At 38.6% G+C, this 22,933-nt stretch overlaps 1 protein-coding gene across 7 annotated transcripts in view; it reads left to right on the top strand.

Annotated features, from left to right (window-relative positions):
- The window catches only part of MBOAT2 (membrane bound glycerophospholipid O-acyltransferase 2), a 217,642-nt gene that overhangs the window by 16,469 nt on the left and 178,240 nt on the right, over positions 1-22,933 (top strand). For 4 of the 7 annotated variants that reach the window (XR_012157926.1, XM_073336059.1, XM_073336062.1 and 1 more), the window contains exons 2-3: positions 13,878-14,023; positions 22,155-22,229. The exons of 2 other annotated variants lie outside the window; for them this stretch is intronic. Coding sequence is in view for 4 of the 5 variants with exons in the window: in XM_073336059.1 (XP_073192160.1) it covers positions 13,878-14,023; positions 22,155-22,229 (221 nt within the window). In the remaining variant the exon portion in view is untranslated. The remainder of the gene's footprint in view (positions 1-13,877; positions 14,024-22,154; positions 22,230-22,933) is intronic. One more of the 7 variants, XM_073336063.1, reaches the window with a different exon arrangement.

Genomic DNA, 22,933 nt, shown 5'->3' on the forward strand with positions numbered 1-22,933 from the left:
TCCCCCCCCCCCTCAAGTCACCCTTGTAAAAAAAAACAAAAACAGGTTAATATGTATTCAGTAATATGTATTTCATGCCTAAATCTTTTTAAAGTTATGGTATAGTTAGGCTTGGCAGAATTTAATTTTTAATAATTTTTATGAATATCAGTGTTTAAGCATTTTTAATTTTTTTATTTACATTTTCAAAGTTGCAGGAAATTATGGGTGAAAGGGGGAATCGGACAATTATTTAATGACAGTAGCCATTGAGATTCAAAAAACCTTTATAAGTATTAAAACACACATGGTCATTATCATGTCAAAATATACAAAGTAAATATCCTTAAATCAAATTCTAATAAAAGTTCTCAAGCAGTGTTTTCCTCACTTTTCCTATCTGTAAACTTCTGTTACTATAGAGGGAAATATTTTTTTGTTGGTTTGTGTGTGTGCAGTGATATTAGAAGTTTACTGACATTTTACTTACTAATCCTTCCAAGCCTAAAATGGCTGGGAGCTGATTTATGCCATGTTATATTAGATGGTCCTACTTTGCCTATCTAATATACTGGGACTAATTTCTGTTGGTGAGAGAAACAAACTTTTGAGCTACACAGAGCTCTTTTTCAGGTCTGGGAAATGTACTCAGAATGATCTTGCATTTAGCTGTGACGAACAGATAGTTTAGCATAAGTAGTTAGCACATATTATAGGGGATCATTTGAGATGATGTGGCCCCTTAATACCCCTGTAGTCATAGGACAAAAAACAGGGTTAGTGGGTTACAGATTGTTGTAATAAGCCGTAAATCCAGATTCTTTATTAAGACTCATGATTTTTAGTGTCTAGCAGAATTGTGAATTTAAGCTCCCAGGCTTGTCTTTTGAAAGTGATGTGCAGGTTTTCTTTGAGGATGAGGATTAATAGGTCAGATATAGAGTGATCACTTTGTAAAAAGTGTTCACCCACAGGTGATACAGTGTTTTTAATCTTTTCTTGTGTGAGTTCATTTGAGAGCATAGTGATTGTTAGGTTTCACCCACAAAGTTGTTGGGGCATTTAATGCACTAGATGAGGTGCGCTACATGCTGTGAGAGACATGTAGGACACAGGAATCTTGAAAAGTATGCCATGTGGGATATTGATCATTGTAGTAGTGGAGATATGTCTGCAGGTTTTGCATCTGTTGTTCTGGCAGGGTCTGGTGCTGCTTTGAGTTGGTGTGTCCTGGTCTGTGGAGAGCTTGCTTCTGATGATGAGGTTGTAGGGTTGTTTTGAAGGCCAGAAGTGGGGGTTCAGGAAAGATTTCTTTCAAGATAGGGTCCCCATCGAATATAGGTTGTAGTTGTTTGATACCCCGTATGGGTTCCAGTGTGGGGTAGTAGGTGACAACTAGGGGTGTGCTGTCGGAAGGGGTTTTATTTCTGTATATCTCATGTTCTTTTGGGGTATTTGGGTGCTGACTTAGCAATTATTACTACTTATTATCATTAGTTTACCTCCCTCCTCATTGCCTGCCCAAAATCCCGCCCCCCCCAAAAAAAAACAAAAAACAAAAAAAAACCCACAACAGGTAGAAAAGTGTTTTGGCGAAGGGTTTAAGTGATATTAATCAGTTGCTTAAAGAATCCTAATATATAGGCTGCTAAGCAAGGATAAAATGGAAAAAAAAGCCATGAATGTTAATTAAAAATTACTAAGTACAGCATGTCTGCATTGCAGCTAGGAAGCTGCTTTCCAGAGCCAGTAGACAGATGTGCTAGCCGTACTTGAGCTAGCACACTAAAAATAGCAGTGTGGCTGTGGTGGCATTGCCAATGGCTTAAGCTAGCCACCCAAGTACAAACTTGCCTGACCTCCTGGGTACACGTACTTGGGTGTCTAACCTGAGCCACTGTGGCCACAGACATTGCTATTTTTAGTGTGCATCTATTACTGTGCCAAAAAATAAAAAATTCTGCGCACAGTGTTCTAAAATTCTGCGTATTTTGTCAAAATAACACCATATAATCACATCAGTTTCAATTATTTTGGTAATTTATTTCAAAATACCTGTCAACGAGTTTGTCCGTGACAATATGGACAATGAAAAAGATTCAGGAAATGGTTTTTGACAAATAGATTCCTTACTAGGCATATTAATACAGAATTCTGAGTAATAATTCATTTAAACTACAATACAGAACCGTATTTTCCGCATCACTCAGAAACAGTGTAAAGGCTTGGGGGAGTCAGGGGTAATGAAGGAGCTGAGGGAGAGGGATGTAATTGCTGGGAAGGAGCCAGGGTGTGAACTTGAGGGTTGTTGGGTGTGGGTGGGAGAAGTATGGAACAGGTTTTTTTGGGGAGGGATTGTTAGGGAGCCTCTCCCATGCAGATCCTGTCTGACTCCTAGCCTCTCCTATTCAGTCAGGCTCATCTGCCCCCTCAGCCATCCCTCCTCCCCTCATCCCAATGTGTCCCTGCATCTTCACTCAGACATCCCATGTGTCCCTGTGCACCTACTCAGCCACTCCCTGCACCCCATGTGGCTCTGCACCCCCATTCAGTCAACCACCTCCCCTGTCTCCATTTGGCCCTGCACCCCTCCTCCATCCCCATGTGGCCCTGCACCTCCACTCCCATTCAGCCCCTGCCGCTGTCTGTCCTTCCCCAATAGCCCTTTTGAACCCCAGTCTGTGATCTCCCCCCCCCCCCGCAGCAGCCCTGTGCGCCCCACACTGTCTATCCCCCATACCCCCAGCTTCCTGACCTGGCCCCAGAGGCAGGGTGTTGCCTTCTTTTTCCTATCGGCAGCTGGGGCTGGCTCGGGAATGTCTGCTCTGTTCTAGTCCCACCGCGGCCCCTAGTGGGCAAAAGACATAACTGCAGCAACTTTCCAGCGGAAGTTATTTTCTGGGGGAGGGGAGTGTGGAAATCTGCTCAGCACATGAATTCTGCACTTGCGCAATAGTGTAGAATTCCCCCAGGAGTAATCTGTCTGTCCTATGCTGGAAAGCATGGTCTCACTTACTTTGCAGACATACCCTCGAAGTCTTTCTTTGTTTCTTTGTATCATACTCTAGACTATCAAAATGAGTTTGGATTAGGCTTCTGTACTAGAAAGTTCATTTGTATCACAGTATTAAGGAATCCTAAAAAAAGTGTCTTTCAGTTGCTATAAGTTAATATCTATAAGGCCTAATAGTGAGTGAGTTGTTAAATACATAATTGTTTCCTGGCCATTTGACTATTCTGATCAAAATGTAAATAACAATTTTCAGTATATTGTTTCTCAGTGAAATTCCATAACTTGTTTATGTAGGTGATGGAACACATTTCTGTCTGTGAATTCAGTGGTTAAATTACGTTTTGCTTGGAAATGCATCTTGACCGTTTAAACCCAGACTCGTTTGTGTATTGAAGTTGTAAATGTTTTTCATTTGCAATTTGAGTTACTGAGCCCTTAACTGGCCAAACCAGTTTCCTTTCAGAAAAAGTGCTACCATAGGTCATGTTTTTCTTCTGTCTCATTATTGTTTTTAAAAAAGCATCAGCGTTCTTATTCCAATTCCACTTTTAAACCAAATCGATTTCCTAGGGTTTGGCTGTTTCTGTGCATAGGTAGCTGCATGGAGCCACAAATGATTGCTGAGAACCAATGATGCTGAGTCACTGAGAGATTGGCTTACTGATCAGAGTTATTACCTTCTGCTTGAATCTCATCTCCCCCAGTGAGTCTGAATATTGGCTTGTTCTCACTCTGAAAATCTTTAAACCTACTTTTACTCAAAATGACACATCATTTTAAATCCTTAGTTATACATTTTTTCTTTCCTTGCAGTGATTTTGAATAAAGACTTAGGAAGCCTTATTTAAAAGGCTCATTGGATTTGATGCTCATTTATTGCACCAACCAGATTATTAGCGCCTAGATCATATTCTTCATTACTTGTTCCCAGCATAATTAAATAATTATTTGCCAAAAATTGAAAAAGTTAACTAGAAATATATAGTTAACAAACAGTATACAGCAAAAACAGACAGTTTTGGACTAAAATCAGCAAATACTGGAAAAGAAGCATTCAGAATGTGAATGAGAATGGCTAGTGGTCCTGATGACTGTCAACACACTTATTTTAAAATGATGGGGTTTATTATTAGTTGGACAAAAGAAGCTGCTGCCAGTCTTGGTAAAGTTGAGCAAGACTAATGGTGACTGCAGATCTTTAAAAAGCTATTATTTTTATTTATTTATTTTTATTTTATGATTAAAGTAGGGCTCCAAACCCAAACTGAAATTGAGGGGGGTTTCCCATCATGCTGGGCGCTGCACAGATACCTGGCAAGATGGTCTTTATCTGCAAAAAATTTAGTCTAAATAATTGGTTCAATCTCTTCCACATCTGGACCCCCACAATCTAGGAAAGGCAGGGTATTTGCAACCCACTGGCATCTGTTTGTGACCCTCCAGACTGAGAACCTACACCATATATTTCATCCTTGGGGAGAAGTTTTCAGAGCAAGCCAGTGATGATCAGTGAAGTGTTCTGCAAGGACAGAGACATGTACAGTAAGGAAAATCCTTGCTTCATCTCTGAGCTTGATCACATGACTTTAAAATTTGCCTATTTAAATCCAATGAATTCTATTTTGGAAGGACTGCTGACTTACACAGCGAGTGTAAATACCAATACAGTGATTGCAGACACCTTTCTTCAGGAGCCAGTTGTTGTAAAGCTTCATATATCTTTTTTTCCTATAGCATGTTCTATCAATCAGACCTCATGTATGGCTCCTTCCAGCTCATGCTGGACAAATGTAAAACATTGAGTGGAATAAGACACACTTGTGGTTTTATCCTATTCTGTGGAAAACTAGTGGTTCTCCTGATTTTTAAACATCTGTTCACAAATATCTGCAGCCATGTCATGAATTCATCAACTGACTACTTGATTAGAGAGGAAAATTGCATTGACTTAAATGACAGCAAGAGATCCCAATCTAACACTGATATTTGAGAGAAGAGTCAATGTTTCCTGAATTATAATGTGGCTTGGCAGTTTTTGTTATTTACAGTGTCACTAAATATGATGCCATTAGTGAAATGGTTTCATGGGTTTACATCATTGGAAGTTTTTATTTGAAGAATTCAGTGGCTTTCTTAAGAAAGACTGCTTGCTCTACAAATGGCTTAGTGTCTCCTTCCTTTTAGTGGCCATGTGCATGCTACATAATTCTTCACCAGCTGCTTCAGAAAAGTTGTTTTGATATCAAGGCAGCTGATAAGTATTCTGAGGCATGTTTTGATGAAGTTTACCGAGAGGAAAGGCAGGCTGCAAGCAGGGGATCCACAAAAGAGAAATCAAGGGTGTGTGCCTGGCCAGCGGCACCCCGTATAAATGCCCAGCACCAGAGGGCACAGTAAGGGCCCAACGGATACCACTGAGGGAGAAATCTCCAGCAACGGTGCACGTGACGTGCACACACCTAGTGTGGAATGGACATGAGCAACACCTCTCGAACAACAGTTAGGAAAGGTTAGTAACCTTTTTTTCTGCTGTTACTGCCAAGCTGTTAACCACAGTTTTGCTGCTGTGATATTGCAGGTCCCATGAAAAATGTAACCTCTACAGTCTGGGACACTTAATCTGTACCATCCAATTAACAACCATGTGTACCAGTAAATTTACTTTATTTTATTTTTCTCAATCGGGCAGATGCCCCTATGGTGATTCCTCCATTATGAAGTAGTATGGGAGATTGGATGGGTTTCCAGTATCTCCTGGCTACAGACACACTGGGTAGCTACTGTTGAGAGGATAATGAGTCTAAACTCTTAGGCTTGGTCTACATGACAGTTAGGTCGACGTAAGGCAACTTACGTCAACCTAGCTCCATCAGTGTCTACAATACAGTGTTGCTCCCACTGATATAAGTTGCCCGCTATACCAATCTAATAACTTCACTTCTGCAAGAGGTGTAGTGCTTAGGTTGATGTAATTAGGGTGATGTGGTGTCTGTGTAGACACTGTGTTACTTATTTTGCCTGTCTGGAGTCTGGCCACCCTGCTCATGCTGTCAGCCCTGGGGCAGGAAGCGGAGGGGGTCCAGTTGTCAGTACCCCACACTTAAGTTGGAGGAAGTGCTCCTGGTAGGGGGACAAACCACCAACTGAGGTGCCGTAGTGTGGACGTGAACCACCGCAGTAATTACTGCAGTGGCTGTACGTCGACTTAACTTAGGTCAACTTAATTTTGTAGTGTAGACGAGGCCTTAGTTAAATGAAAAAATTAAATATAAAGTACTTAATTCTCCTACATCTTTGTTTTTAATAATTATAAGGCTTTCCTCCTTATTGGTCTTTTAACACATGGAACATTTAGTTTTTCCTTCTTGGACTGATAAGGATCTAGTTTGTTGGAGGATATGTGGAGACTTTTAGCTGAACTCAGATTTCTTCCAGAAATTCTTTCCAGGTGGTGAGAGAATCTGCAAAGCAAAAGGTGCCTTTTTTTCTTGTTCTCCGAGGATTTAGACAGCAAAATGTTAAAAGTGAATGCTTCCTCAAGGATCGTAATATTTAGTTGATAAGAATCTTCATATTTTTCATTAAGAATAAAAAAAATTAGATGTGACACAAAGAAAACTAAATGGTCTATTAGACTTTTATACTAAACCTCCTACAATTTGTGCACATGGCACATTGATTTTTATATAACCGCAATGTATTCTATAGCAAGACAAGTTTGCTGGCATAGAAGCATTTGTAGAGCTAACATTAAACTGTAAATCAGCATTTCACTCTTTAGGGTTCCATTTACCACAAAAATCTGTTTCTAAATTAAATTGGGATGCTTCCAACTCTGCACCGAAACGTGTGTGTGTGTGTGTGAGAGAGAGAGAGAGAGACACACACAGAGGCAATTTTTTTTTTTTTTGACAAATGGGTAAATCATGGTTCAGGTATCCTTATGCTATACCATCACTTTAAACATGGGCTGAAATTACCCTATACAGAAATAATTCTAAGCTAACAAATTATCTACATACAGTATATGTGGTGTTGCGTATATATTTGCATGTATGTATGTGTAAGTATATCTAATATAGTTAAAGTACCTCTTAGTGTGCACTCCCATTCAGTAACCATAAATGTACTAAACATTTAGCTTTGTGATTGTAAGTTTTTTAGTGGAGTGATTGTCTTTTACTATGTGTATGTACTAGGGCTACCAAGCAATTAAAAAAATTAATCACGCTATTAATTGCACAATTAATTAATAGAATATTATTATTTACATATTTTTGGATGTTTTCTACATTTTCAAATGTATTGATTTCAATTACAACACAGAATAAAAAGTGTACCGTTGCTCACTTTATACTTATTTTTGATGACAAGTATTTGCACTGTAAGAAAAAAAAAATAGTATTTTTCAGTTCACCTAATACGAGTACTGTAGTGCAATCTCTTTATCATGAAAGTTGAACTTACAAATGTAGAATTAGGTTTAAAAAAAAAAACTGCATTCAAAAGTAAAACAATGTAAAATTTTAGAGCCTCCAAGTCCACTCAGTCCTACTTCTTATTCAGCCAATCGCTAAGACAAACAAGTTTGTTTACATTGGCAGGAGATAATGCTGTCCGCTTCCTGTTCACAGTGTCACCTGAAAATGAGAACAGGTGTTCGCATGGCATTGTTGTAGCCGGTGTCACAAGATAATTATGTGCTGGATGCTGTAAAGATTCATATGTCCCTTCATGCTTCAACCACCATTCCAGAGGACATGCATCCATGCTGATGACGAGTTCTTGTCGATAACAATCCAAAGCAGACCGGCGCATGTTCATTTTCATCATCTGAGTCAGATTCCACCAGCAGATGGTTGATTTTCTTTTTTGGTGGTTTGGGTTGTGTAGTAAGACTTCTGAAAGCATGCTCCACACGTCGTCCCACTCAGATTTTGGAAGGCACTTCAGATTCTTACATCTTGGGTTGAGTGCTGTAGATTTCGTTAGAAATCTCACATTTGTACCTTCTTTGCATTTTGTGAAATATCCAGTGAAAATGTTCTTAAAATGAACATGTGCTGGGTCATCATCCGAGACTGCTATAACATGAAATATAAGGCAGAATGCGGGTAAAACAGAGCAGGGGACATACACTTCTCCCCCAAGGAGTTCAGTGCAAATGTAATTAACACAGTAATTTTTTTAATAAGCGTCATCAGAATGGAAGCATGTCCTCTGGAATGGTGGCTGAAGCATGAAGGGTCATACGATGTTTAGCATATCTGGCACATAAATACCTTGTAATGCCGGCTACAAAAGTGCCATGCAAATGCCTGTTCTCACTTTCTCTTGACATTGTAAATAACGAGGGCAGCTTTATCTCCTGTAAACAAACTTGTTTGTCTTAACGATTGGCTGAACAAGAAATAGGACTGAGTGGACTTGTAGGCTCTGAAGTTTTACAGTGTTTTGGTTTTGAGTAGAGTTATGTAACAAAAAAAATCTACATTTGTAAATTGCACTTTCACGACAAAGATTGTACTACGGTACTTGTATGCGGTGAATTGAAAAATACTATTTTATAAATTTTTACAGTGCTAATATTTGTAATAAAAATAATATACACTTTGATTTCAATTACAATGCAGAATACAATATATATGAAAATGTAGAAAAACATCCAAAATATATTTAATAAATTTCAATTGGTATTCTATTGTTTAACAGTACAATTAAAACTGCGATTAATGGTGATTAATTTTTTTATCATGATTAATTTATTTGAGTTAATCGTGTGAGTTAACTGTGATTAATCCACAGCCCTAGTATGTACACTGCCTTGCACAACAGAACCTTAATATCTGTTGGGACCTCTAAGTGCTACTGTAATTATAGACGAGATGTTCGTGCTGCCTATAGTTAGGGTTGCTTGTTGCTTCCCAGTATAAAACCCTGTTTTAGTTGCTTATAACCTTGCCAAACTTTAATCAGTTTAATCAAACTTTAACCATGCTGGATGTGAGCCTCAGGCAGATTTTTTTATTTCCAGAATGTTTCAGCTAAAATAGCTTGTGTGCGTATGCGTGTGAATCTGCAACTGTTTCATTGAGACAGTAGAGTTGGTACATGCTTTGAAGTGGGGACTCAAAATTTCCTGGGCCGTTGGGGGTGGAGTAAGAGCAGGAGGTCTCCATGGTGCCGATTTAAAAAAAAAAAAAAAATCATCCACCCAAATTTGGCCAAGTTACTGGCATCCATTAAAAAATTTCTGTGCTCACATTCTCATTGAGCCTTATTAGTTTGGCAGATAAATCCTCCAAAGAAAGTCTTTCTTTACTGAGCATATTGCCTTCCCACACAGTTCATATATACCAAATGGGCTGCACATGGGTCATTCCCGCAGAGCAATTGGAATTGTGCTTTGACATATAACGTGTTAATAAAAATGCTAAGTACTCTGAAAAAATCAGGCCCTAGGTGTCTCAAGTTGGGCACCCAAAATTAGTAGACACTTGGGCATCTGAAGTACAGAGTGATTAGACCAATCTGTAAAATTGGGATAGTAGCACCTAACTTTACAGTGGTGCTATGAAGGTGAATTCATTGTTTGTGCAGCACTCAGTCTGGTGAGAGCTCCATGGAAATGAGGGTTGAGTGATGTGTGTTTAAATAAGGCCTGAGGATACACAGAAAGAGAAGGAAGAAACAGTAAATCAACTAATTGTTCACTGAATGAGGCACAGTTTGGGGAGGAGGGAAGTATTTGGTTGTGTAGTTAAAGACAATATCATAATGTGTATGCCCAAGAAGGGTGAATTAAGGTTGCACAGGCAACCTTAATTCTGGCATTTCCTATCTTTTGAGTGCTGCATTTTGAAAACTTAAGGTTCTTTTTAACATAGACATGCTATAATTAACTACAAGTACCTTAAAAACACAGTCTCAGCCCAGGAGAGCTTGTAATCTAACCAATCCCTGCAACAAACCTGGTCACCAACACTGTCCGCATATCTATTCAGGGGACACCATCATAGGACCTAATCACATCAGCCACACCAGCAGGGGTTCGTTCACCTGCACATCTACCAATGTGATACATGCCATCCTGTGCCAGCAATGCCCCTCTGCCATGTACATTGGCCAAACAGGACATTCTCTATGCAAAAGAATAAATGGACACAAATCAGACATCTAGAATTATAGCATTCAAAAACCAGTCAGAGAATACTTCAGGTTCCCTGGACACTCAATAACAGACTTAAAAGTGGCAATTCTTCAACAAAAAAACTTCAAAAACAGACTCCAGCGAGAAACTACAGAACTGGAATTAATCGGCAACCTTCACACCATCAAATTAGGCCTGAATAAAGACTGGGAGTGGATGGGTCACCACAAAAACAAATTTCCCTCTGCTGATACTGACGCCTCCTTGTCAACTGTTCGAAATGGTCCACCTTGATTGCATTGACCTCATTAGCATTACAAAAGTGATTTCCCCTCCCTCAACTGTTGAGAATAGGCCACTTCCACCTTAATTGAATTGGCTCGTTAGCACTGACCCCCACTTGCTAAGGCAACTCCCATCTTTTTTCTTTTATACCTGCCTACTGAATTTTCCGCTCCATGCATGTGATGAAGTGCATATTAGCTTACAAAAGCTTATGCCCAAATAAATTTGTTAGTCTCTAAGGTGCCACAAGGACTCCTTGTTGTTTCTACTGATACAGACTAAGACGGCTACCACTCTGAAACCTGTAATCTAAGTGTCAGATAAGATGCAGTGAGGTATGTGTAATGAACAGTTGAAAGGAAACACAAGGTTGTGTACACATCATGATTCCATTTTTGGGTGCATGTATGTGAATGTTTGTGAACTTTAGGACATATACAGCTAAATATGCTTACTGTGAATTTGACTAATTTTGGGTAGTTTTTAAGGAATAAGTTGAACAATGTAACATTGGTAACAGGCCTACAACTCTGCGCTTGGAACTTAATTGGCACCCTGTGCAACATCATTGTCTTCATTTAGGGTTGTGCTGGTGTTGCTGATAACATAATCTAGGGCAGTGGGGGTTGCGCAGCTTTATATGAGGACTTAATTTAAAAAGACTGATCCTGGCAATTTACAATCCCATAACTCCTAACTACTTTCTCTGCTAACATAATAAAATAGAAAATGGCAGGGGAACACAATATCTGCAGGATAATGTTAAATGGTTTTATAAAGAACATATTATGGCAGTCAAGTTTTGTGTGACTTTGTTCAGTTAAAAATTAATTGAAGGAAAGCAATAGATGTAAATTCAAATTTTATAACATCTTAGCGATAATAAACTTTGCACTTACATAAGGTCTCAGCGTGTCTTACAAAAGTGGGCACTGACATTTGTAAAAATGGAGAATCTGTGATACAGATTAAATGAGGGTTACAGAGGAAGCTGGTGGTATTCAATTTCTACTTGAAAAACTAATCCAAATTAATTTAATAAATGCACTGTCATAGATTGAAAACTGGCTGAATGGCCATAAGTACAGGGTCCTTACAAACTTTGTATTTTGTTGTCAGAGGTGTTTAGTGTGGTATTCCAGGCGTCCATGTTAGGCCTGTTTTTATGAAACATTTTTAATCTGTTTTATCTGGATTGATCTTGAGTCAACTAGATATAATTCAAGTATCTTTCTGTGCCAGACTGAAAAAACTGAGCAACACTCTGTCTAGGTCTGGAAAAACAGAGATGTAGAGCAAAGTGTCATCAAAAATACAGATGGTTTTGCAACCCACTCACTCTTATGTATTAATATTATTTGACATGTATATTATCATGGTGCCAAGTGGCTTCAACCAGGTTAGTGGCCCATTATGCTATGTACTGTACAAACATATAGTACATGACAGTCCCTTCCCCAAAGAGCTTAGAGTCTAAAAACAGTGCAGGTGGAGGAAACAAAGACATGGTGATGAGGAAGGGGGTGGACAGAGAGAATAGGGTACAAAAATAATAGAATGTTTTAGCAAAAACTAGCTTTGACCATGAATTGTGTAAAATTGGTAGCAGTAATGACTACTCACTGCTTTGCTAGCTGTCGTCAGATGGCACTTTTGAAATGAGTTTTACTGGGGTACTTGAAAATGGATGTGGGGTTGGCTTCCCCTGTTTAATGGGAGAATGCATGGAGGCACTTATGGGTGAAATAGACAAGCTGGTGATTGAGGCTGGCACTGATGTTGGAGTGGAGGCTGCGTAGCTGTTGAAAAGTTAAAATGAAGTATTTTGAAGTAAGATAAGAGAATGGATAAATGTGGATCAGACTTTCTTTTGTTGGCTGATTGTTGAGAGGAGGGTGATGCACCTGAACCCTTCAGTACCACTCTTGAGAGAAACTTTGGGGCAAATGGACAGACTCTCAATGCTGTCTTCTGCAGCTTCCCAGAGAGGAAGAAATGAGTCAATCCAATGCCACCCTGTCATTTCCTGCCAGGAAATATCGACAAGACTTCCATGTTCAGTTGAGTCTCAGGTTTCTGGAAGACCTGAAAGTCTGCATGGATATTTGATCTGTGTATGTCACCAGGAGATTGTCTAGCAACAAGACCAGAGCAAATTGAAAGGTATTAAGGAAGTTTTGAGGACTCTGGGTACACAGTTGCTGTGTTGTGCTGTAACGTGTTCCATAATTTTCCCAAAAAAGGAAGACTACAGAATGTCAACAACAAGTGAAATGGCGTAACAATTTCTCATGTGTCTGATGTTGGTACCATGTTTTCTTGAAGGAAAGAACAATAGTCTCCACCATTAAGAGCAGTGTATCAATGTAAACTTCAACAATTTTTATGAAGAGGAGGGGCAAGTGTCCAAATTTCAGGTTGCAGATTGAAGCTACCCAAACACTTACAGAAATAGTGAATAACTTGTGTGGAAATGTAAATAGAGAAGAGACTACAGTTCTCCCCAGCCTGAAAGTGTTCAGCTGATATAAAAATAGATTTGGAATAATCTGGTCTGCAAAAGAGATGGAAAATTTTGTGATGGTTAGAAACATTCTATTCTGAGTAAAGAGAATTCAGTTTATCAGGCTATCCATAGCCCAAGACAGTTCTGCTGGCAAGACTCCGTGATTGTTATGTTAGAGGAAGAGAACCACTTCATCACAGCCTTGGCATAAGACTTTGAAAACTCTTCTTGCCACAATCAGTTTGACTCAGAATGTAACTTCTGTTTCCAGTGCTATAGCCGCCTTCCTAATAATTTCACCTACAGCAGAATGGCAGGTCACCTGTATTATAAGTCAAGATGCTGGTGAGGACAGCACAGTAAAAGGAAAGGGGTATTTAGGATGTCAAAGAACATAAGATAAACATAGTATCCCGCCTTGATTTTGATGTGAGGATCTGGCTACACAACAGTCTGCCTCTGTTCAGTTCCAAAACTTCCAATGAAGTGAGCTGTAGTTCACGAAAGCTTGCGGATACAGACTAACATGACTGCTACTCTGAGAACTTCCACTGGTTCTTCTAGATCTGAGGACAGACCATCAAAGTACGTTCTCTGCCCTGATGGGAACAGAAGTCAGCTTTAGTCTCCGACTAAAGAAGGCCACATTCTAAAAATGATATCTCAATTCAAAAACAAAGTTGAGTTATCAGACATGGAAGAATGGCTTTGTGGTTAAGGCACTGGTCTGGGACTTATGTTATTTTCGTTCAGTTTCTGGATCTGTCACAGACTTCCTCTGTAATCTTCATGAATCAGCCTCTCTGTTCCTTTTAGTTTTCCATCTGTAAAATGGGTATAGACTTTCCTACCTTAGGAATGTGGTGTGAAGATTAATTCTTTAAAATTGTGAGATGCTTCAGTTATGATGATTGTGTAGGATAACCGCTGTCTTTTCTCTGCAGGTCAACTTTGTAGTGTGCCAACTCTTTGCCTTGCTTGCGGCTATTTGGTTTCGAACGTACCTTCATTCAAGCAAAACTAGCTCATTTATAAGACATGTTGTTGCCACGCTTTTAGGCCTTTATCTTGCACTTTTTTGTTTTGGATGGTAAGTAACATTTTATCTTTTTCAACTGTTTCATGTGTTTTGTTACATACATTTTGGTATTTAGTGCTACTGAAGTTTATTACAGTTAAGTTTGCTACTTTCTGTGTTCTCTTTTGGTTGCTGTACACAAATGTACAGAAAGAAACAAAGTAATATATGCTCCACCCAATGTAACTGAGATGGAAAGTACTCCAAATGCCACATTATTTAATTCTCTGAAGGTCTTTTCAAAGGATTGTGTCTTGCAGCTGTTTTCGGGAGGAGAGAAGGGAAGAGCTAAAATAAAAACTAATTTTGTGACTTGTACAACTTGTGACAAATTTGTGTAACATACTGCTCTGAGTAGGTGTTGCAGAAAGTGTGTGTGTGTATATATATATATATTTTTTTTTTATAGCGTCAATGGATAATATCTGTGTCTATTTTTTCTGTTTTTATTGATTTAAATTTTCACAATTGCAGGAAATTATTTAATGACAGACTTTGAGACTAAAAAATTAAAGCTCTAACTGTTAAAATGCAAACGGTCAATATCACAGGTCAAAGTATACAAAATAAGAATCCTGAAATCAAACTCTGATAAATTCTCAAGCTGTATTTTTCTTTCTTTGCTTGTCTATAAATTTTTATTATCATTTATGGACATACTTTGTGTGTGTGTGTGCAATGAAATCAACATTTACCAACACTTCTCAATAAAACTAGTATGTCCAAGCCGAGCTATAAGGCAATACTAAATTAATCACATGGCTAGATAGCACTTCTTAATCTCAAATTAGCTTGCTCAATTAGCTTGCATTGGTTTTTTGTTGAATACTGAATACAGATTTGAATACGAGGGAGAGGGGAGGTGAACAGAATTGTTGATTGTTGCTCTGGCACCAAGGAGGGCCTGGAAGGAAGGTAGACTCCGGCAGGTGTCATTTTAAGATTCAGTTGTGACTGCTGTTAGAATATCCCAATATATGATATTCTATATAGGATCTTCTGCCATATACTCTTCACCATTGTATATACTCAAGCTGTAACTGGCCAGAACAGCAGTAGGGGCAAAACAAGAAATGCATTTACTTTTATGTAGGTAAATTACACTACAGACTGAATAATGTAGTTTTTTCAGTGCAGTGTGGCTCAGTACTTATCAGGCTAGTTCAGGATGAAATAAGAGGGAGTTGTCTTAATTGGTGTGTGGCACAACAGCTAGTCCAACTTTCTCTTGAGGCACCGGTATATATTGGCCAAGGCATTTTCTTAATTGACTAAAATATTCTGGCAATGCTTTAAAAACATTAAGAAGATAGGATGAGCTAATGCCACCCGCCCTTCCCTTTGCATAGTTCTTGGATTCTGAACTACAATTGTGACCCCCTATATTCAGTTTAGCCACACAGATACCCGAACATCTGCTTGCTGCAGACATTGCTTATAGATTCAGGAAATCAGAAAGTTAGGCGTATTCTTAATTAATGTTATCTTTCAGTTTTATGTGTATAAGTTTGCAGTTTATTATTTATACACATGCACATAATCATGGAAGTCTGGAAGGGACCTCGAGAGGTGATCTAGTCCAGTCCCCTTCACTTAAGCAGGGCTAAGTATTATCTAGACCATCGCTGAAAGGCATTTGTCTAACCTGTTCTTAAAAATCTCCAGTGATGGAGATTCCACAACTGCCCTTGTTACTCGTAGGGTTCTTTCAACCCAAAGCTCTTGGTAGCTTTATTCTGTGCCAGGTGGTGTCAGGAAATAAATCAATGGAGACATGGCTGTCTGACCGATGGATGACTGGCACAAACAGGACGATACAAGAGTGCTCTCACTTAAAGCTATACTTAACTTAGTGTCAGGCACTTACACATGTCCGCAACAGGTTAGTAAAACTCCCCCAACCCTCAATTACTGAAGTTGGGTGTGGCTCTCCAGTGGCACAGCGGCAGCCTTCCAATGGCCAATCTTGTGTCTGCTGGTGAGACCCTCAAGATGTGTCCAGAAGAAGAGTCCCTGAAGAATCCAACTACCCCAAACTTTCTTCCCTTATTTATTCATTAGTATTACAATAACACATCACTCAAATAAAACTTGTTAAGCAAGCAATTTCAAAGGTTAAGCAAGAGAATTCCCTCTGATTACTAATTAGCCAGATGTGTTTTTGCAGAGTTTGCATGCCTTGAGGGCTTGACGGACACATCCCTGAGGGCACATATAGATAAGCTTCTTGCTTTTTCTTAAACGCATACCTCAGCAGTTTCAACAGAGATGTTATCAGGAAGGACTCTGGGTCACGCTGTCCTTTTTGTGGTAGTTCAAAACCCCTCCCCTCCTGACTCGGTCATGCTAAGGCTGCAGCATAGGCTCACTTATGGCCTGCTGGCTTGGTTAACGTTGGCAATAAGCAGTAGTGGTCTGTGCACTTTACTGGTCTGCCAAGATCTCCTATGCAATACCCTATGCAATCTATTCCAGTGCTTAACCACTCTGACAGTTAGGAGGGCTTTCCTAATGTACAATCTAAACTGTCCTTGCTGAATTGAAGGCCATTGCTTCTTGTCCTATGCTCAGAGGTTAACTAAAACAATTTTTCTCCCTCCTCCTTGTAATAACCTTTTACGTACTTGAAAATTATTATCATGTCCCCTCTCAGTCTTCCCTTTTCCAGACTAAACAAACCCACTTTTTTCAGTCTTCCCTCATAGGTCATATTTTCTACACTATTAATAATTTTTGTTGCTCTTCTCTGGACTTTCTCCAATTTATCCACAAATGAAATGTGGCACCCAAAATAATTCTCCAGTTGAGGCCTAATCAGTGAAGAATAGAGCAGAAGAATTACTTCTTGTGTCTTGCTTACAATACTCCTGCTAATACATCCCAGAATGATGATTGCTTTTTTTGCAACAGTGTTATAATGTTGACTCATATTTAGCTTTTGATCCACTATGTCTCCCAGATCCCTTTCCTCAGTACTCCTTCCAAGGCAGTCATTTTCTGTTTTGTATGTGTGCAACCGATTGTTCCTTCCTAAATGGAGTACTCTTCCAGCTTGGCTGTGAACCACTGATAACTACTGTCTGGGAAAGGTTTTCCAACCAGGTATGCACCCACCTTATAGTAGCTCCATCTAGGTTGTATTTCCCTAGATTGGTTATGAGAACTGTTTTTCCTCTAAGACTTGCTTACCTAACAATTCCATGAGTTTATCTGCTTTCTGCCAATCTGCCTTCTTGAAATCCATTATTTTTATTGGGCTGTTTTTCCCTCCTACCATTCCTTAGAATTGTGAACTCTACCATTTCATGATCACTTTCACCTAAGCTGCCTTCCGTTTTCAAATTCTCAACCAGTTCCTCCCTATTTGCCAAAATAAAATCTAAAACAGCCACTCCTCTAGTAGCTTTCTCCACCTTCTGAAATAAAAAAAAAGTCTCCCGTACAGTCCAAGAACTTGTTGGATAATCTGTGTCCTGCTCTGTTGTTTTCCGAACAGATGTTTGGGTAGTTGAAGTCCTCCACCAAGTCCTGTGCTTTGGACGATTTTGTTAGTTGTTCAAAAAAAAGCCTTCTCCACCTCTTCTTCCTGATTAGGTGGAGTGTAGTAGACGCCTACCATGACATCACCCTTGTGGTTTTTTTTTTTAATACCCCTTTCATCCTTACCCAGAGACTTTCAAGAAGTCTGTCTCCTTTTTCAATCTCAACCAAAGGCCAAGTGTATACATTTTTAATATATAAGGCAACACTGTCTCCCTTTTTACACTGCCTGTACTTCCTTAGCAAGCTGTACCCTTCTCTACCAATACTCCAGTAATGTGGAATATGCTGTACACTTAAGGTTGCCAACCCTCCAGGATTGTCCCAGAGTCTCCAGGAAGATTGTTATGAAATCTCCAGGAATTTGTCCAACCAAAGTTGGCAACCCTTTACTTACTCTCCTTTTATCAAATACGGCAAACATATAGTGCAGTGATATGGTCTTTTTATAACAAAAAGATAATTCACACCTCTCCTTCAAGGAAAAGTAACAAGATTATTTCAAAATAAATGAAAATGTATTGTTCCTTCTAAATTTGGATTTCTAAAATTTACTGTTAGACAGAAAACTACACAATAAGTACAGAACTGAAGATTTGTGGAAACCCTTCATTGGCAATTTCATCCAGACTGATGAATTAGGGTGTCATTGGTTTTGACTTTGCTTTACTGAATGTGGTCCTAAGTAATTATCTCTTGATTTAGAAAATAAAAGTTTTATAAAGGAAGCCAAAAGGGGAAAAAAAAAAAAGCCTAATAAAATAGAAAAAAACAATATCTCCTCTGTAATTCAGAGATTTTTAAATAATTTGCAATCTGAAATGCTGGATATGAGGTTTGTCTTATACATATCCTGATAGTTTCCAGTAGTTAAATATGAATAAAATAACTTCATCTTTTTCCAAGGCAATAAGTAAGCATATTAGATTACAAATTTCTGCTGCCTCACATCTCAGTCAAAAACATTAGTCCTCTCTTAGTTAGGAGAAAAAAGCAACTTTTTCTTCTGTTTTTGATCTTTTCTGTCAATCCACATAGTTTGGTATCATTCCTGTCTGCAAATGGAGACAGTACAGAAAATCTCTTTGCTTATGTCATCACCTATATACAGATTAGAGAGAACCTTGCATATTCTACACTGTTTTTACAGTAAAATTCAAAGACTCTCTCAAAACACCAAATTACATTTTAAAATGAATACAATTCCAATACACTCAAATTTCACTTTAATAAAATCTACCAACCTCCTCTCCAGCTACTCAGTTGTCTGATTAGATGTCAGTGTGTGTAGTAAATCCAGCTCCAGAGGGAGTACTCTTCTTTTTTCTGTTCTGAATCCCCAATTTCACTCTCAGAGACTCCAAATGCAGGGAATAGTTTGGAATCTACCATCCTCCACGAATGTACTTAACTAATAATATAACCTGCTTGCCTCAAGTGAACTCCACAGAATATTAAATCACCTTTATCACACTGGCATGGTGATTTGGGGCACAAAGAAAGGTCATAGTGTCCTCTTTGAAAGTAAATATTGAAGCACCCTTAGAATGTACCTAGCACATAGCTAAATGGGTTAATTTACAATATTTAGGTTTATTGTTTTCTATTCATTTGAATGCTCTTGTAATTGAATTGCATATGACTCAAAGATCAATCACGTTGCTAGTATTACCTTTCTGTTCTTGTATAAAAGAATTAATACTTTTAGAGACTGAGTGTTAACTTGCTAATATGGATTGCAATTCTACCACAAGGCATGTTTTTTACGGTAAAGTATTTGTGGGGTTTCTTGAAGATGCATAATCTTATTCCTGATCTTTAGCTTTTGAATTAAAAAAGAAAGTATAGTTACGGAATTCATTGTAACTAATAAGGACTTGAAATAGAAAATAGTATTGACAATTTTAACTTTTTTAAAAATAAATGCTTTTCCTTCTTAGTATTAATTGCCATAAAATGAGATGGATAAGTGGATAAAACATCTTTACAATACTCTTAAAATATGCAGTGTAGCATTTATTTCTTTAAAAAAAGTTGAAACAGTGTTACATCAAAGCCAATATGAATATTAGCCTTCTTATATCTTTAATAGGCTAGCTCCTGCTGATGCAAGGATCTTTTTGTAATCATGAAGATCCATGTGAATTGGACCTGCTTTTATATCAAAAAGACCAGGCCGTTTTTGAAAGAAATGAATGACCAAGATTTATAGGAAAACCTGCCTTATAAATGTCTGTGATAACTGAGCTGAAGGAGACTAGCAACAGCAGCTGATTTTTAGGCTGTATTTGTATGGGAAAGAAAATTTCCAAATAAATTAGTGGTATTTTAACCATTTGATCTCTTTTTGATTAAGACGGTCCCAAAATGAGAGAGAGTTTGCCTAGTGAAGATCAAACACATTTTCCTCATAGATAACCTGTTGCCCCCACTTCAGGGAGCCACCTGATGTACTGGGGTCCCACTGAGCCCACCCATTCCACCAGCCTGGGTTCCCTCACCCTGCCTTACTGTTCCAGACCCTCAAGCCTCCTCTAATACACACACAGAGATAGGACCACACCCAGCTGCAAAAGGACACAGACACTGAAATCCGCACCACATGGGAAAACTTTGGCTAGAGAGTTGCCCAGCACCCAGGTGCACACCGTGTTTGGAGTGTAAGCCCCAAATTGTGTCATCTTGTGCTGCACAGAAATCTGTACAGTGTAAGCACGTGAAAATCACCCCCTCCCTCAGTGTGGAGGAAGATATGCACAGCTTTTTGCCCTCCCCCCGTTATGAATTGCACAAACTGGTTTATAAAAGAGAAAAACAAGTTTATTAACTACAAAGAACCTATTTTAAGTGATTATAAGGGATAGCAAACAGATCAAAGTAGATTACTGAGCAAATAAAGCAAACACGTAAACTAAACTTAATGTACTACTGGCTACAAGTAGTAATTTCTCACCCTAAATGTCATTTTAAGCAGGTTGCAGAGATTCTTGAAGACAAACTTTTCTTGCTTGCAGCTTAGAATTCCACATATTCCTTTCATGGGCCAGATACCTTATAGCCTTGGTCCAGTTCTTCTCTTCCTGAGATCAGTCTTAGGTGTTTCCAGCAGTCATCTTGGGTGGGGATTCAGTAAAGAACCCACCCTGGTTACCTCACTTCACTGCCTTAAAAAGGATTTATATATGGTGGGAATCCTTTTGTCTCTGAGTGTCATTCTCCCTCCCCTCCCCCAGTGAAAAAATACTAGTAGTCCAAGATGGAATCCAGTACCAGGTGACATGATCACATGACTCTGCAGTGTCACAGCAACATCCCAGGAAACTTCTCAGGAAGGTGAGGGATTAGCATGTCTAAAGTCCTATTGTTCTCCCTAATGGCCCATCCAGACTGATTGCTTTCTGTCTGGTCGGTGTTCCCCAGAACACTTTTATAATTGATACATAGTTAATATTCCTAACTTCAGATACAGAAATGATACATGCATACAAATAAGATAATCACATTCAGTAAATCATAACATTTCCAATATCTCACATGACCCATCTTGCATAAACTACATCTTAGTTATGCCATATTCATATCATAAACATATTTCTTTGAAGAATATGGGGCGTAGTGTCACAAATACTATTAAGAAAATAAACTTAAGAGGGAAATTTGTTACCAATATCCTACTTTCCTGTTGAAAAATGACTTTCTACCACCATGTAAAAACATTGTTATGTAAAAACAATGAAGAAAATGTACAGATCGTCAAAACTGTTTTAATCACTGAATCTTCACCAACTGGTGGTAATTTGGTTGCCAATATGAAATAATTTGATGGGAGTGGCCCGGCCCTCACCACTTCCCGCAGCTCCCATTGGCCAGGAATGGCAAACCGCGGCCACTGGGAGCTGCGAGCGGCCATACCTGCGGACACTCAGGTAAACAAAGCATCTTGCGTCCTGCCAGGGGCTTACCCTGAACAAGCCGTGAACCCCTGTCCTGATGGGCTGCGTGCCGAAGGTTGCCGACCCCTAGTCTAGGAAAACAACATTGTTCTTGCTATGCTGTACCTGTTCTTTGGATAAGTAGAACATTCATCTCCATGGCTGTTCGTGTGGAACTTCAATTGTCATATTTGCCCTTTATGTGACAAGTGAACTGCAAAATGTGAACTTTACTTTCATCCTCTACTGTTTGTGTATGATGTGCGAAGACTAATTCTCACAACTCAAGCTGCCAGCATGCTCTTCTTTCTCAGATAAGGGAGAGCTCCACTCAGGTTATAGGCTTGTGTGAGACAACTGCTCAGATAATTTAAAGATGTCAAGGGCCTCTGTAAAAGAGAGGGGATAAGGGACCTGATATTTTGAATGCAAAAAACACTCAAACAGATACTTTTATAAGAAAATACTAAAGGGCAAAAGTTGGTGGGTTTTTTCCTTTTCAGTTTCCTACCTTAAAGTAAATTTAAAGGTGATCTTGTTAAGCATGTAACAACAACTGATGGATTAAAAAATCTAACTATCTTTTCATTTCAAGTAAGGAAAACATGTATGTGCTAGACTGTTGGTAATGGAAAATGATTGCCTGGAGTGACTATTATAATTTTTTCTAGGTATGCCTTACATTTTGTTGTACAAAGTGGAATTTCCTACTATATCATGATAATAGGAGTGGAAAATATGCACAAGTAAGTATTAGGTTTCTTTATTTAAATTTAAACAGTTATTTAGAAAGTTGATGTATAGCTGTTTATAAGAACAAATAAGGTTTATATCTGTGTACATTTCTCTTACTGACACGCTTTATTCTTTAACTGTGCCTAGTATGTCATGTTGCTATTGGCATTAGAATATCAAAACATTTCAGTATTTGAATTACGCTAAAGATGGCTTGTTTATATGGAAAAACACCACCTTTTTTGTCTGTTTTGTCTGTTTGAAATGCCAAGCACTTATCTCACTGTCTGCAGAAAGAAATGCTAAGGCAGCATTGTAATTCTCAATGTATAGCTGTTAATACTTTTCTCATTGCTTAATCATAAATTGTCTTAGGTTGCAAATACATGATTAATCCATATTAATACAATTTTGTAGCTCTCAATACTAATGGAAGGAAAAGATCCTGGGATGAGAAGAGGGTTTGTGTGATGACCGGGAATATTAATTCATTTAAAATGCCATCATTTTTTGTTTGCTCTGTTGCTTTAAAAAAGGAAAAGAAACATGAAAAGGTATTCACATTAGGACACAATTTTAGTCTGATAATAGAATCCATAAAAATGTAGGACTGGAAGGGACCTTGAAAGGTCATGTAGTCCAATCCCTTGCACTGAGGCAGTACTAAATATTATCTAGGTCATCTGACCGATATTTGTCTACGCTGTTGTTAACA

Source organism: Lepidochelys kempii, chromosome 3 (assembly GCF_965140265.1).
Source record: "Lepidochelys kempii isolate rLepKem1 chromosome 3, rLepKem1.hap2, whole genome shotgun sequence".
NCBI lineage: Eukaryota > Metazoa > Chordata > Testudines > Cheloniidae > Lepidochelys > Lepidochelys kempii.